Consider the following 14356-nt stretch of genomic DNA (forward strand, 5'->3'; position numbering starts at 1 on the left):
TTTGCAGCCACAGTTCGGCAGAAATAAAACCTACAGTCTAGAAGAAAAACTTCTCTTTTTCATGTACCGTATCATCTTTAAAATATCACTCATTGCCCAAAAATGTCATGCATTTTTGCTTGCTTTCAGGACAGGCGCCAATAATTCTAGAGTCTATTTTATCAGAAAGCCTTTTATTTAGTTTAGGGTCAGAAGCCATGGATAGAAGTGTGTTAATGAAATGATAATATCTGGAGAATGAAAAGGACCATGGATGTGAAATTCTTTATTTTATTTTAATTTATAATCCACAAGCCATAAATAATAATCATTAATTGGTGATGGTGATAAACGTGGACAAATTGGTGTAATCATCAACATATTAACCATAAGCAGAATAAGGCACATGTTAATAATTATATGTTCATTTGTCTTTCAATCAATAAATCTAATCAATCCTCTTATCAGCTTTTTTTTTTTTTTTAAATTCAGCATAGATGCCAAGCCGTGTTCTAATGATAAAGTCTCAGTACCTAATGTATCGAAAAATAAGAAATTACCCCTCATGTAATGTCATTTATAGTCAGCAGCTAAAGCACTTTCAAACTGCAATCGAGATTATATAATAGATTATTATTATTGAATACTTTTATAATCAAAGTGGCTAATGGTCAAGCACACACACACATGCTCACCACGGCTGCACTGTTTTTTCTGACACAAACTGCCCATGAGGTTCTTTGGCCCCAGGTGGCAGCAGAGCCAGATAGACTGGAGTAATGGCACCCTCATCTGGAGACTTTGTGGCATTTGGCCCTGCCATGTCAGTCCTGACCCAGCCTGGACAGCAGGCATTGCACAGGATCTGATCCGCAGCTCTGTTCTGCGTCAGTATCCGGGCGTGGATCCTGGTCAGGGTGGTCAGGCCGGTCTTGGATACACCATACGCGGTGTCAGGCCAGCCTCTTTGGGTGTGAGCTCCCTCCTGAGCATCCTTCACAAAGCGCTCCATTAGCCCCACCAGCTCCTCCTCGGTGATGTCATCGCTGCGGAAGCGAGCCTGGAGGTCCGGGCTGCAGCGGCTCAGAGCAATGGAACCCATGACACTGGAAACATTCACCACCCTTCCTTTGAGGAGAAAGTGACACAGATTGAGTGAGTGAGTGAGTGAGTGAGTGAGTGAGTGAGTGACCCTATGTCTGAAATCGCTCACTCATTCACTACTCCCTATATAGGGAATTACTATATAGAGGACTACATAGTGAGCTCATCGGTAAAATGAAAAACACTTTCGGACACTACTCCGTTGCACTGGTGTTTACGTCATTACTGTCGCACAATTAAAACATGCCAGATCAGTTGGCTGGTGGGTTTTCAAAATAATAAATACATGCATGTATTTTTGTGATAAATCCATATTATACTGAACGTATTTCCCACATTAATAAATATAAAGTGCAGTTCTTTTAAATCAAGGCTGAATCCTTTCTTCTTTGCCGCTGCCTTTTATTAAATCAAATTTGAAACTTTTACTTTGATTTCTTTCAGCACGACCGCAATGCATGATGGGATATATTGCTTTGGTTAGTGACCATCGGTTGTGCATTACTTTTCATGATGCATTGTGGGATACTTGGAGTGCACTATATAGTGTGTAAATAATCCAGTGTTCTCCATGGGCACTTTTAAACTTTTATGGTGCAAACATAGTGCAATACAGTATTGTTTTGTAGACAAGGCATTTTTGTTGTAATAATTACTTGAACTTTTATTTTATTATTATAATTTATTTTGTGTAAAATTTCTGCTGCTGCTGCTTTGGGAAACCGGACCCAATAAAACATCTTGTATTAAAAGTTCTAGCTTTGGCCGTTGTCAATCAGATATGTACAGTAAGAATGTGTTAATTTTTTGTAAAATGATTTTAACAAAGGGCGGCACGGTGGTGTAGTGGTTAGCACTGTCGCCTCACACCAAGAAGGTCCTGGGTTCGAGCCCCGTGGCCGGCGAGGGCCTTTCTGTGTGGAGTTTGCATGTTCTCCCCGTGTCCGCGTGGGTTTCCTCCGGGTGCTCCGGTTTCCCCCACAGTCCAAAGACATGCAGGTTAGGTTAACTGGTGACTCTAAATTGAGCGTAGGTGTGAATGTGAGTGTGAATGGTTGTCTGTGTCTATGTGTCAGCCCTGTGATGACCTGGCGACTTGTCCAGGGTGTACCCCGCCTTTCGCCCGTAGTCAGCTGGGATAGGCTCCAGCTTGCCTGCGACCCTGTAGAACAGGATAAAGCGGCTACAGATAATGAGACGAGATTTTAACAAAATTTCCTATTCATTTATTAGCCAGTTTCACTGTCAAAAAAGCCCAAAGTCAGTCAGCTTCAAGGGGGCCCTGGACCCCTTTGGGGGCCTAGGCAGCTCCCAAACCCCTGCCACCACCTTTTATTTTTGAAAAGTGGAGAACCCTGTAATCCTCATTAAGGTTTCAGACAGCACTACAAAATGGCGTTCCCACTATACAGTGCCCTATATAGTAAGTAGGGAGTGATTTTGGACAAGGGGGGGGGGGTTCCCTCTGTTCTTGTCTAGCATATTAAGTGTTTGTGCTGCATTCTTTTAAGAAGCATCTGAATTTTGGTTTTGTACTGTTGGATTCGCATTCGTTTATGTTTCGCTGTTGCCACCAGCGCATCTATTCTGTAGCCGTCAAGTGAGTTTTTGCATCATCTTATCCCCTCCTCCTATTAGTGGCTCGTAAATGAGAATAAATCACAACAGTCTCACATGATCATTTTAATCAAATATTTCTCAACCTAGCAGAAGAGTGATGATGGCTGTCTGGTTGCAATGGCACTAAATCAGAATTAAAGTGCACTTTTCCAATATACAGTACTGTTCAAAAGTCTTAGGCAACCTATTTTTTTTTTTTTGTTGTTTCATATAAGCTTTGTTACAGATGTCTATTTTATGACTTATACATTATCAAGTCAGTACTAAAATGTTTTAGGAGTCCAAACGGTCGTTTTCCAGCACAAAAGTAAAATGTTACAGGACAAGAATGTTTGTATCTGAGCAGCATATTACACAAGAGAGCACTTTTCAGATTAAAAAAAAACAGTGAAGGCTACTGGGTTTTGGTGCAAAATTAAGAAGCAAGTGTAACAGTCAAAGTGTTCAGCAGAACTGTGGCTGGTTATAAAACTGCACTCATTATACCGGAGACTTTTTTTTTTTAAAGCAAAGGCTTGTCTCACACCAAATATGGGCTTTGTTTCATTTATTATGGCTTACTGCTTACAGTATTTTTTTTTAATGCTGAAACATTGCATTTCATTACTTTTAAACCATTTTTGGTCTACATGTGCCTAAAACTTTTGCACAGTACTATATATTTTTTTCCCCACACAATATAGATTTCTTGAGGCTAAAATTTTTGATGCAAATGATATTTTGCAAGGAAGAGCCAAATCCAATGGATTTCCCCCACAATAAATACAATATGAAAATATAGCTGCTAGCAGTGGTAAAGGGCCCTGGTACTCAGTGCTATGATGTCTTCTAGCCTCACCCAAGCCAAATAACCTAAGAATAAACTTTTGCCCCATTTTCACAAGTGCGTGAAATTTCCTGAGTTTTCGAATATTTCCAAGGTGTCAAATCTGTATTTTTGAACTAGGGGGCGCTATCTAGTTAACGAAGCACACCTAGACTACGTTCAGACTGCACCCTGAAACGACCCATATCCGATTTTTTTGCCCATATGCGACCTGTATCCGATTTGTTATTGACAATCTGAACGACACAGATCCGATTTTTTTTCACATGCGACCCAGGCCGCTTGGATATGTGGTCCTAAATCCGATGCATATCCGATATTTTCACATGTGACTGCAGTCTGACCGGACAGGTCGCATTCATGCGACCTACACGTCATCGACAAGAGACAAACGTCACTATTCTGCGTTGGCTAATCCCGCCTCTTTGGTGGAAAACAAGAACGTTTGTACAATTTTCAGAATTTAAATAGACTTTTATAAAATTGATCAAGCTAATGGTGGATTTGGTAGAAACCTGGATGTTTATCTGTTAGCCTGATTAAATAAAACAGTTTCTATAACTGATTTATAACTTAAACCATCCTGTATTACAAGATAAGATTGTTCTGAAAATTTCCAGTAATTTGACACCTTCGGTCTCATTAGTCTGCTGCCCACATTAATCAGATTATTGTGCGAGTTCCGCCGCCGCCACAAAAACCACATCGCCAGGTCTCGCCTCATCTCCATAGCAAACTGCACTGGTGTTTCTGCACCTTGAGCCAGCGCTGAGAGAAGTTGCAGAATTCAGCTGGCTATAAACAATCTAAATAAATATTTATAAAAATGTAGAAAAAAAGTTTATTAATATGACGAAATAAATATGTGCAAATTATTAAGCCTGAATTAAGAGTTTGGTAATACAGCGGCCGTATCCCAAATGACTGCCTACTGAAGCTCGAGTGCACTATATAGAGTTTAAAAATCCATTACTTCCTAGTAACATGTAGTGCACTTATATAGAAATTAGAGAGACATTTAGGACTCAACCCTCGTTACCAGGCTACACGTTTTCATTTCAGTTCAGAAACAAAAACACACACGAGACCTCACACTTTAACACTAACCAGATAATTAAACAAACAAACAAACAAAAATCATTAAACTTGAAGAGTGCGCTTTTTTTTTGTTTATGTATTATGTAGATGTGCTTATTACGTGTCAATTTGCGCATGCAGGACACTTTTGGGTCGTTTTCCGTTCATATTGGAGATCGCATACAAGTCTCATATAACTGGTAATGTGAACGGCCTAACAAAAAAATCGGATTTCACAACAAATCGGATATGGGTCGTTTCAGGTTGCAGTCTGAACGTAGTGCTAGACCAGGGGTGGGCAATTATTTTTTCCATGGGGCCACATGAGAAACAGAAAATTTTGTGGAGGGCCGGACCAAAAGGCTGAACTAAATTCTGCATAATATTAATTGTATTTCTTTATATAAAGCAGTAAATAACATTGTTTTTACAAACTGCTAAGACTGGTAAGAGTATGGAAAAAACGAGGTTGCCTTACAAAAAAATGTCATTTATTCAATCAAATTTCCCAAAACAATGGTTAACAAAATGTGAACGTTTGTACCATTTTTTTTTCAGTCACATTCACCCAAAACACAATAAAGACATCACAATATTGTCTTTCTACTCCAAATATCAAACAAGATACATCATATTATAATAATGATGCCGTGTCGATTCGGTGTAGGGATCAGATCTACAGATCGGCTCGGGCTCCGGCGCCTGCTGGTGATGTCACACTGTGTGATTGGCTGGACCGTTTGAAGGATGACGTACAAGTTTGTGGTTGGTCTGGACAAATTACGGAAGTAGTTATCACGGGATTAGGTTTCGTGGGATTTCATGTCATGTTCATGTTGCGTGCATTGCGTTTTTGTTGAACACAACTTCAAAATAAAAGCAATGCACATTCAGTCCATGCATGAGGTAAAATTAGAAAATACGTTTATTTTGTAATTTCTAATTAACCTTACGCGGGCCAGTCAGAATGAACCAAAGGGCCGGATGTGGCCCGCGGGCCGTAAAATGCCCAGGTCTGTGCCAGACTGATTTACCAGATCACCTCAAGTTATATCATAGGACAAATGCATGTGCAAAGTTCCTTGAGTTTTTAGCCATGGTGAGCCCCTTAAAACAGTGCAGGAAAGTTTAACAGGGATGAGAATGGGACATTTAAAAAAAAAACAACAACAACTCTGAAATGTCTGCCAAGGGCAGACATAATGCACACAAAGCATGCATGGGGGGGGTTTCAAAGGGGGGTGCGCCCCCCTTTGAGCATGGAAAATTTTTATAAAATGCACTAAGAAATGGTGACCTCTGATGACTTCTAACATTGAAAATAAAGGGAAATCATTACCTTTGAAAGCTTGAAATATCCAACAATATCTTAATCATTTTCCCAAACTTCTGAAACATTTGCAAACAACTGTATTCTGTGTGAAATAAATATCAAATAGACTATTGAACTTAAGTCAAATTCAAGAAATAATTATAAGTAATTGATGTTTGTGTATACATTTTCTAAAACAGATAATATCAATCAATGGTTATATATAAATTTTCTAAAACACAATTTTATATATATTAAAAAAAAAAAAAATCAAGGGGGGGGGGGGGGGGGGTATCCATGTCATCCTCAAGCTCGGGTCCTCTACCAGAGGCCTGGGAGTTTGAGGGTTCTGCGCAGTATCTTCGATGTTCCTAGGACTGCGCTCTTCTGGACTGAGGCTTCAGATGTTGTTCCTGGGATTTGCTGGAGCCACTCTCCCAGTTTGGGGGTTACTGCCCCAAGTGCCCCCACTACCACGGGGACCACGCAACCCTTGACCTTCCACATCCGTTCCAGCTGCTCTTTCAACCCTTGATACTTCTCAAGTTTCTCATGTTCCTTCTTCCTGATGTTGGCGTCAGCTGGGATCGCCACATCTATCACCACCACCCTCTTCTGCTCTTTGTCCATCACCACTATGTCCGGTTGGTTAGCCAGGATCTGTTTGTCAGTCTGGAAGCTGAAGTCCCACAGAACCTTGGCTGGATAGTACAGTGATATATCAGCTGGATAGTACAGTGGTAATGCTCACTGACTACGACGCAGGAGATCGGGGTTCGAATCCCGGTCGGGGCAAAACATCATCCAGTAAGGGCCCTTAGGCAAGACCCCTCATGATATATCGGCCTACCTCAGGAATGAGTGAAGACATAACTGATAGAGTCATACCGGCTCAGACGTCGCCCGGGTCAACAAGGTCTGCGTCAGTTGCTAGGGAACCAGGGCAAACTGATGAGCAAACTGATGAGAATACCGAAGCTGAGTTGCCAAGTACCTTCAGAAGATCTACTAGTAGATGTGAATGCTGCTCTGAAGACAATCTCCACAAGAACCATCACTGAGACCAACAAGCTGATACACAGTACAGCAACAGTAATCATGGGGATGCTTGGACACAAGGTGGGCTCGGGACATAAACAGTATCCACCATGGAAGAGACGATTAGAGGCCAAGATAAAGGGAGCACGGAGAGAAGTTAGCCAGCTAGCTGAACTACAGAAAGGGAACATGGTGAATAAAGGGGCACCCAGGAAGTACAACTCACTCTCCATACCAGAGGCACTCGAAACTGCCAAACAGCGACTAACAGCTCTGGCCACCCGGTTGAAGAGATACACCAAGGAGGGAGAGGCCAGGAGAATAAACAAGCTGTTCTCCACTGAACCAGCCAAGGTGTACTCTCAGTGGCAGGGGAACAACAACCGGTCAGACCCACCAAGAGCTGAGGTGGAAAAATACTGGAAAGACATATGGGAAAGAACGGCATCACACAACACCGATGCCCAATGGTTAGTGGACCTAAGAGCTGACCACAGCAACCTCCCAGAACAAGAACCAGTAACCATCTCAATGGCAGACTTCCAAGAAAGAGTGTCAAAGATGAAGAGCTGGACAGCACCAGGCCCCGATATGATCCATACGTACTGGCTGAAGAAGCTAACTGCACTCCATGAACGCCTAGCAGCACAGATGAACCAGCTGCTGAGGGATGGAACCCACCCAGAATGGCTAACCCAAGGCAGGACAGTCCTAATCATGAAGGACCCCCAGAAGGGACCCATCCCATCCAACTACCGGCCAATTACCTGTCTCTGCACAACATGGAAGGCCCTGTCAGGCATTGCGGCAAAAATGAGTAAGCATGTGGCTCAATACATGAGCGAGGCACAGAAAGGGATTGGCAGTAACACCAGAGGAGCCAAGCACCAGCTACTGGTCGATAGAACAGTCGCCCGAGACTGTAAGAAGAGACAGACCAACCTGTGCACTGCCTGGATTGACTACAAGAAAGCCTACGACTCAATGCCACACACATGGATACTGGAATGTCTGGAACTGTATAAGATCAACAGGAACCTAAGGACCTTCATCCAGAACTCAATGGAAATGTGGAAGACAACCCTAGAGGCCAACTCAAAACCCATTGCCCAAGTCAACATCAAGTGCGGCATATACCAAGGAGATGCGCTATCACCACTGCTGTTCTGCATAGGCCTGAACCCCCTCAGTCGGATCATCACGAAGAGCGGCTACGGGTACCGATTCCGTAGTGGGGCAACAATCAGCCACCTGCTCTACATGGATGACATCAAGCTGTATGCCAGGAACGAGCGAGAAATAGACTCGCTGATCCACACCACCCGGATCTACAGCGATGACATAGGGATGTCATTCGGATTGGACAAGTGTGGCCGGATGGTCTCAAAGAGAGGCAAGATGATCCGGACTGAGGGGATTGACCTACCAGAGGGCAACATAGGTGATATCCAAGACAGCTACAAGTACCTTGGCATCCCACAGGCTAATGGAAACCATGAAGAAGCCACAAGGAAGTCAACCACAGCCAAATACCTCCAGAGAGTAAGGCAGGTCCTGAAAAGTCAGCTGAATGGTAAGAACAAGGTCCGAGCCATCAACATGTACGCACTACCAGTCATCAGATACCCCGCTGGCATCATAAACTGGCCAAAGGAGGAGATAGAAGCCACAGATATCAAGACTAGAAAGCTCCTCACCATGCATGGAGGGTTCCACCCCAAGTCCAGCGCCCTGAGACTATACACTAAGCGGAAAGAGGGAGGCCGAGGGCTAGTGAGCATCAAGACCACGGTCCAGAATGAAACATCGAAAATCCAAGAATACATCAGAACGATGGCCCCAAAGGATGAACTGCTAAGTGAATGTCTCAGGCAGCAGAACCCTGATGAGAGTGCAGAGGAGGAGGAGGAACAGACAACCTGGAGAGACAAACCCCTACATGGTATGTACCACCGTCAGATAGAGGAAGTGGCTGATATCAAGAAATCCTACCAGTGGCTGGATAATGCAGGACTGACAGACAGCACAGAGGCACTAATCATGGCAGCACAAGAACAGGCCATAAGCACAAGAGCCATAGAGGCCAGGATCTACCAGAGTAGATCAGACCCAAGATGCAGACTGTGCAAAGAAGCCCCTGAAACAGTCCAGCACATAGTAGCAGGGTGTAAGATGCTAGCTGGATCAGCGTACATGGAGAGGCACAACCAAGTGGCTGGGATAGTATACAGGAACATCTGCAACCAGTATGGAATAGAAGTTTATATATATATAAACATTTTATTTAAAATAAAAATCCTTTATTTTGGTGCTTTAAAAAGTGATTTCACATAGGAATTTGAAAGATATTTTATAAATAAGATAAAAAAAAAACCTCACCATATATTTACAATCTATAGAGATTGAAAAATGTTTTGAAGCACAGTATTAAACGCCAAAATGTCAGCACCATAGACAAATGTGAAAATTTCAATTAATAGAAATAGATGTTTAGTTTGTTTATTGTTTTTTCGCCTTCTTTCTAACCATCTCTTCCAGAAAATTTAATCTTTCTTTTCTCTTTTTACTGAGAAAAGGAGCAAAAGATGTTGCAGAGGGTTTGGTAGATGGTAATGCAGTTGTAGATGTGGCTGCAGGATTAGTAGAACTTGGTTTTGAGCTAGATGATGGCTGAATAGAGGAAGAGGTTGACTGCTCAACAGGTTCATTTGTGACAGCAGGTGACTTGGCAGATTTCTTGAGAGCAGTTGTAGATTTGACAGATTTACTTACATTTGACATCTGATTCTCACTTGTGTATTTTCTCTTTCTAGATAGTCTGTTTTTGTAGGGCCTTAAGAGCTTTTGCTGATACATTTCTATTGGCCTGTGCCTTGGTCAGAACTGATTTTTTTAACATTAACTTATTTTGTCTGAACTCTCTTGCTTGTCTTTTTTCCTCTAGCTCTTTCTTGTATTCAGCAGCAGAGTTCCTCATGTTTGATCACTTAAGAAGTGATCAAAACCGTGTACGTATAGCTTGTTTCTCCGTGAATGGTACAACCCCGATATTTAAATGTATCATTTAAAGAGAAAAATTAGGTGATTTTAAATTTCATGACAACAACACATCTCAAAGTTGGGACAAGGTCATGTTTACCACTGTGAGACATCCCCTTTTCTCTTTACAACAGTCTGTAAACGTCTGGGGACTGAGGAGACAAGTTGCTCAAGTTTAGGGATAGGAATGTTAACCCATTCTTGTCTAATGTAGGATTCTAGTTGCTCAACTGTCTTAGGTCTTTTTTGTCATATCTTCCGTTTTATGATGCGCCAAATGTTTTCTATGGATGAAAGATCTGGACTGCAGTCTGGCCAGTTCAGTACCCGGACCCTTCTTCTACGCAGCCATGATGCTGTAATTGATGCAGTATGTGGTTTGGCATTGTCATGTTGGAAAATGCAAGGTCTTCCCTGAAAGAGACGTCGTCTGGATGGGAGCATATGTTGCTCTAGAACCTGGATATACCTTTCAGCATTGATGGTGTCTTTCCAGATGTGTAAGCTGCCCATGCCACACGCACTAATGCAACCCCATACCATCAGAGATGCAGGCTTCTGAACTGAGCGCTGATAACAACTTGGGTCGTCCTTCTCCTCTTTAGTCCGAATGACACGGCGTCCCTGATTTCCATAAAGAACTTCAAATTTTGATTCGTCTGACCACAGAACAGTTTTCCACTTTGCCACAGTCCATTTTAAATGAGCCTTGGCCCAGAGAAGACGTCTGCGCTTCTGGATCATGTTTAGATACGGCTTCTTTGAACTATAGAGTTTTAGCTGGCAACGGCGGATGGCACGGTGAATTGTGTTCACAGATAATGTTCTCTGGAAATATTCCTGAGCCCATTTTGTGATTTCCAATACAGAAGCATGCCTGTATGTGATGCAGTGCCGTCTAAGGGCCTGAAGATCACGGGCACCCAGTATGGTTTTCCGGCCTTGACCCTTACGCACAGAGATTCTTCCAGATTCTCTGAATCTTTTGATGATATTATGCACAGTAGATGATGATATGTTCAAACTCTTTGCAATTTTACACTGTCAAACTCCTTTCTGATATTGCTCCACTATTTGTCGGCGCAGAATTAGGGGGATTGGTGATCCTCTTCCCATCTTTACTTCTGAGAGCCGCTGCCACTCCAAGATGCTCTTTTTATACCCAGTCATGTTAATGACCTATTGCCAATTGACCTAATGAGTTGCAATTTGGTCCTCCAGCTGTTCCTTTTTTTGTACCTTTAACTTTTCCAGCCTCTGATTGCCCTTGTCCCAACTTTTTTGAGATGTGTTGCTGTCATGAAAATTCAAATGAGCCAATATTTGGCATGAAATTTCAAAATGTCTCACTTTTGACATTTGATATGTTGTCTATGTTCTATTGTGAATACAATATCAGTTTTTGATATTTGTAAATTATTGCATTCCGTTTTTATTTACAATTTGTACTTTGTCCCAACTTTTTTGGAATCGGGGTTGCAGAAGTGAGATGAAACTAGCGCCAAAATGTTGCCGGAAATCGTCGTGAGTTGTCGTTAGCATAAATATTGAAGAAAGCAATGACAATTTCCGTTATCACAGCTGCAACTAATTTTGCGATGAGCGTTGCCGAAAGATGCTGGCGGTCGGTCGGTCGGTCCTGCCTGCTTGTGCCACCACAAACCTCGCCTCGCGCCGACCCCTACCCCCCTGAAATTCTCTCAGTGGATTTACACTTTTCACAAAAGTGACATTTTCAGCGGGAAAAACTCGGAATTCCGCAGATCCACAGAAAATTCTTATCCCTGGTTTAAAAATCCCACATTCTATCCAGCATGGCTGACTTCCTGTTAGGCGGAGTCAAATACAACCAAGTGAAATTTGTCCTGTATCACAAGCGTATCGATCACACCAAATTTCGTGCCCATCCGAGCAACTTCATCTCAACCATAGCTTGTTCACGGGGGCGCTATAGAGCTCCAGGACCACGCCCAGTCCCTTGCAGGGCTCAACATTAACTTTTAAACCCACTTGCCCTGGGGGGCAGGTGGGGGTTAATTTCCACTTGTCCACCCAATATTATCACTTGCCCTCTATTTTGCGAGTACTATTTTTTTCTAAAAAAAAAAAACCCCAAAAATGATAGAATAGTTGAGAATTGCAACATAAAATGAAGCTTGCACATTGAGTTGAAGTTTCATTATTGATCAAGTTTGGTTATTTGTTACTTTTTACTTGTAACAGACAATAACAATTTTATCCAAAATAGTTTTTCCTGCCTTAGTCGATTTATTTCCATTTCACATGCATGCAGCTGTTGTAAAGTTCAGTGTGTTTGTGTAGAACTCTCTCTCAGACTGTAGGTTCATTACTTGATAATGTAGAAACCTATGACAAAGTTTGTATGAAGAAAACAATAGGGTGCCAAGACTTTTGGACAGCCCTGTGTTTGAGAATATTCATACATCTTTTTTTTGTTACATCAACCACCTCTAGGTTTAAAGAAAAAAAAACAAACAAAAAAAACAACAAAAAAAACACCGCACTGCATCATGACAGACAGGATAATGTTTGAGTTTAAAATTGTTTAGTGTGTCGGTTGTGGGTGTTTAATACAGACCTGGCAACCTGCAACTGAATCAGTGCTGCTGGTCTGTCATGACGCAGCGCTTTATTTATTTATTAAACCTAGAGGTAGATGACACAAATAAATAAATAAATAAATAAATAAATACGATATATAAATATTTTGCACAGGACTGTGTTCCTCCGATAACAGAAACAAAGCTCCAGCTCTCTCTGCTCTTAATCTGTTCTGTTTTTTCAGGATTTATTGCACATGTCGCTCTTTGTTCATTTTAAAAAAAAATTTTTTAATGCCCAAGTTGTTTGAAACCAATCTGGGTTTTCTGTGTCGAATAAGGAAGCGACTTCACCTTTAAGAAAATCAAACACTTTCATGAAGGAGCTAACTCGAATGCGAGCAGGAAAAAAAAAAAAAACGAGATTCTTAAGCAAACTCTTCCATCCTCACTTCCGACTTTCTGGTTTTGTAAAATACATTTTAAAACACAACCGTGAATTTCTCTGGAGTTTTCAGGCTGAGCTCCTCTCCTCATATTCTTTAACCACCTCGTTGTTCTTGAAGTACTTGCTTCTATTTGTTAACATTTTTCTTGATAGCGGGGAGATGGTAATGCCTTTTATCTATTTCTCTGTTTGAACAAGCAAAAACGGCGCAAAAATTAGCCATATTGGAGACAGATTAAGCCTCGCTTGCATGAAAGACAGTGTCTTGTCTGACCCCAGCTGTAATTATCACGTGATGCGTGAGGTCATACACAAGGGGTCTATAAACAGTACGCATACCATACTACAACAGCGGGGGGATATAAAATAACTTGCAAAGCAGTAAATGAAACCGAGACTAAGAAAACAGCCAAGACATAATGGTGGATACGTAGTGAGGGACGCTTTTAGGAATTGAAATAAAAGATCAAAAAGTCTAATTTTTGTGGTGCTAGTTCGTAATATATGCTCGTTCCAACTTGCCCGGGACATATCCCACTTGACCAAATGCATGTTTCACTTGCCCCGGGCAATCAGGCAATCCTTAATGTCAAGCCCTGCCTTGTTCAATGTAACTTTGTGATTTTACGCACATTTGATCAGTATGTCAAAATTATTGAGTTTTCAAGCATCACAAGTGCCTCAAAAACGAGTTGGCACACAGAGGGGAAAAAAAAGAAAAAAAAAAAGAAAAACATGCCGAAAACAATAAGGCTTTACATCGATGGTGCTCGGGTCCTAATAACTGGCATGGGATTCCCAACGTCAGTCCTGGAATACAGTTTTCCCTGCTCTCTCAACCCACCTCATTTAATCTAAATCAGCTAATTACGTACCAGCCCTTTAAGAGTTGAAGTGAGTGAGTAAGAACAGGAAAAAAAAAAAAAAAAAAATATATATATATATATATATATATATATATATATATATATATATATATATATATATAAATAAAATCACTAAAATGTGTAGGACAGGTTGGGAATTCGGACTCTAGAAGTTGCGTTGAGAGATCCCAGCATTGAAAATGGATGATCAGGATGCAATCAGACTGTGTGCTGAAACAAGATGGAGGATCTGACTCACCTCCTGGCTTGATGACAGGTAGGAACTCGTTGCACATATCTCTGGTGGAGAAGAAATTAGTCTTGAGTGTCACTTCAGCCTGGATCCCAAACGGCGTTACATCAGCCACTGTTACATGCGAGGGAAGAAAAAGAGTCTTGTGAACATCAGAGTGAAATGCAAGAACATTTAAGCAAGTGTGTGAATGAACAATATTAACATGTGTAGAAGAAAAGAATCGTCTAAAA

The 14356-nt window shown here is 41.6% G+C and overlaps 1 protein-coding gene across 1 annotated transcript in view; it reads right to left on the bottom strand.

Moving 5' to 3' along the window:
- Window positions 1–261: 261 nt before the first annotated feature.
- Window positions 262–14356, bottom strand: part of cbr1 (carbonyl reductase 1) — a 41695-nt gene continuing 27600 nt past the window's right edge. The window contains exons 3-4 of the mRNA XM_060898831.1: window positions 14130–14237; window positions 262–1107 (exon numbers count right to left, since the gene is read on the bottom strand). Of these exons, the coding sequence (XP_060754814.1) occupies window positions 671–1107; window positions 14130–14237 (545 nt within the window). The 3' untranslated portion in view covers window positions 262–670. The remainder of the gene's footprint in view (window positions 1108–14129; window positions 14238–14356) is intronic.

This window comes from Neoarius graeffei, chromosome 18 (assembly GCF_027579695.1).
Source record: "Neoarius graeffei isolate fNeoGra1 chromosome 18, fNeoGra1.pri, whole genome shotgun sequence".
NCBI lineage: Eukaryota > Metazoa > Chordata > Actinopteri > Siluriformes > Ariidae > Neoarius > Neoarius graeffei.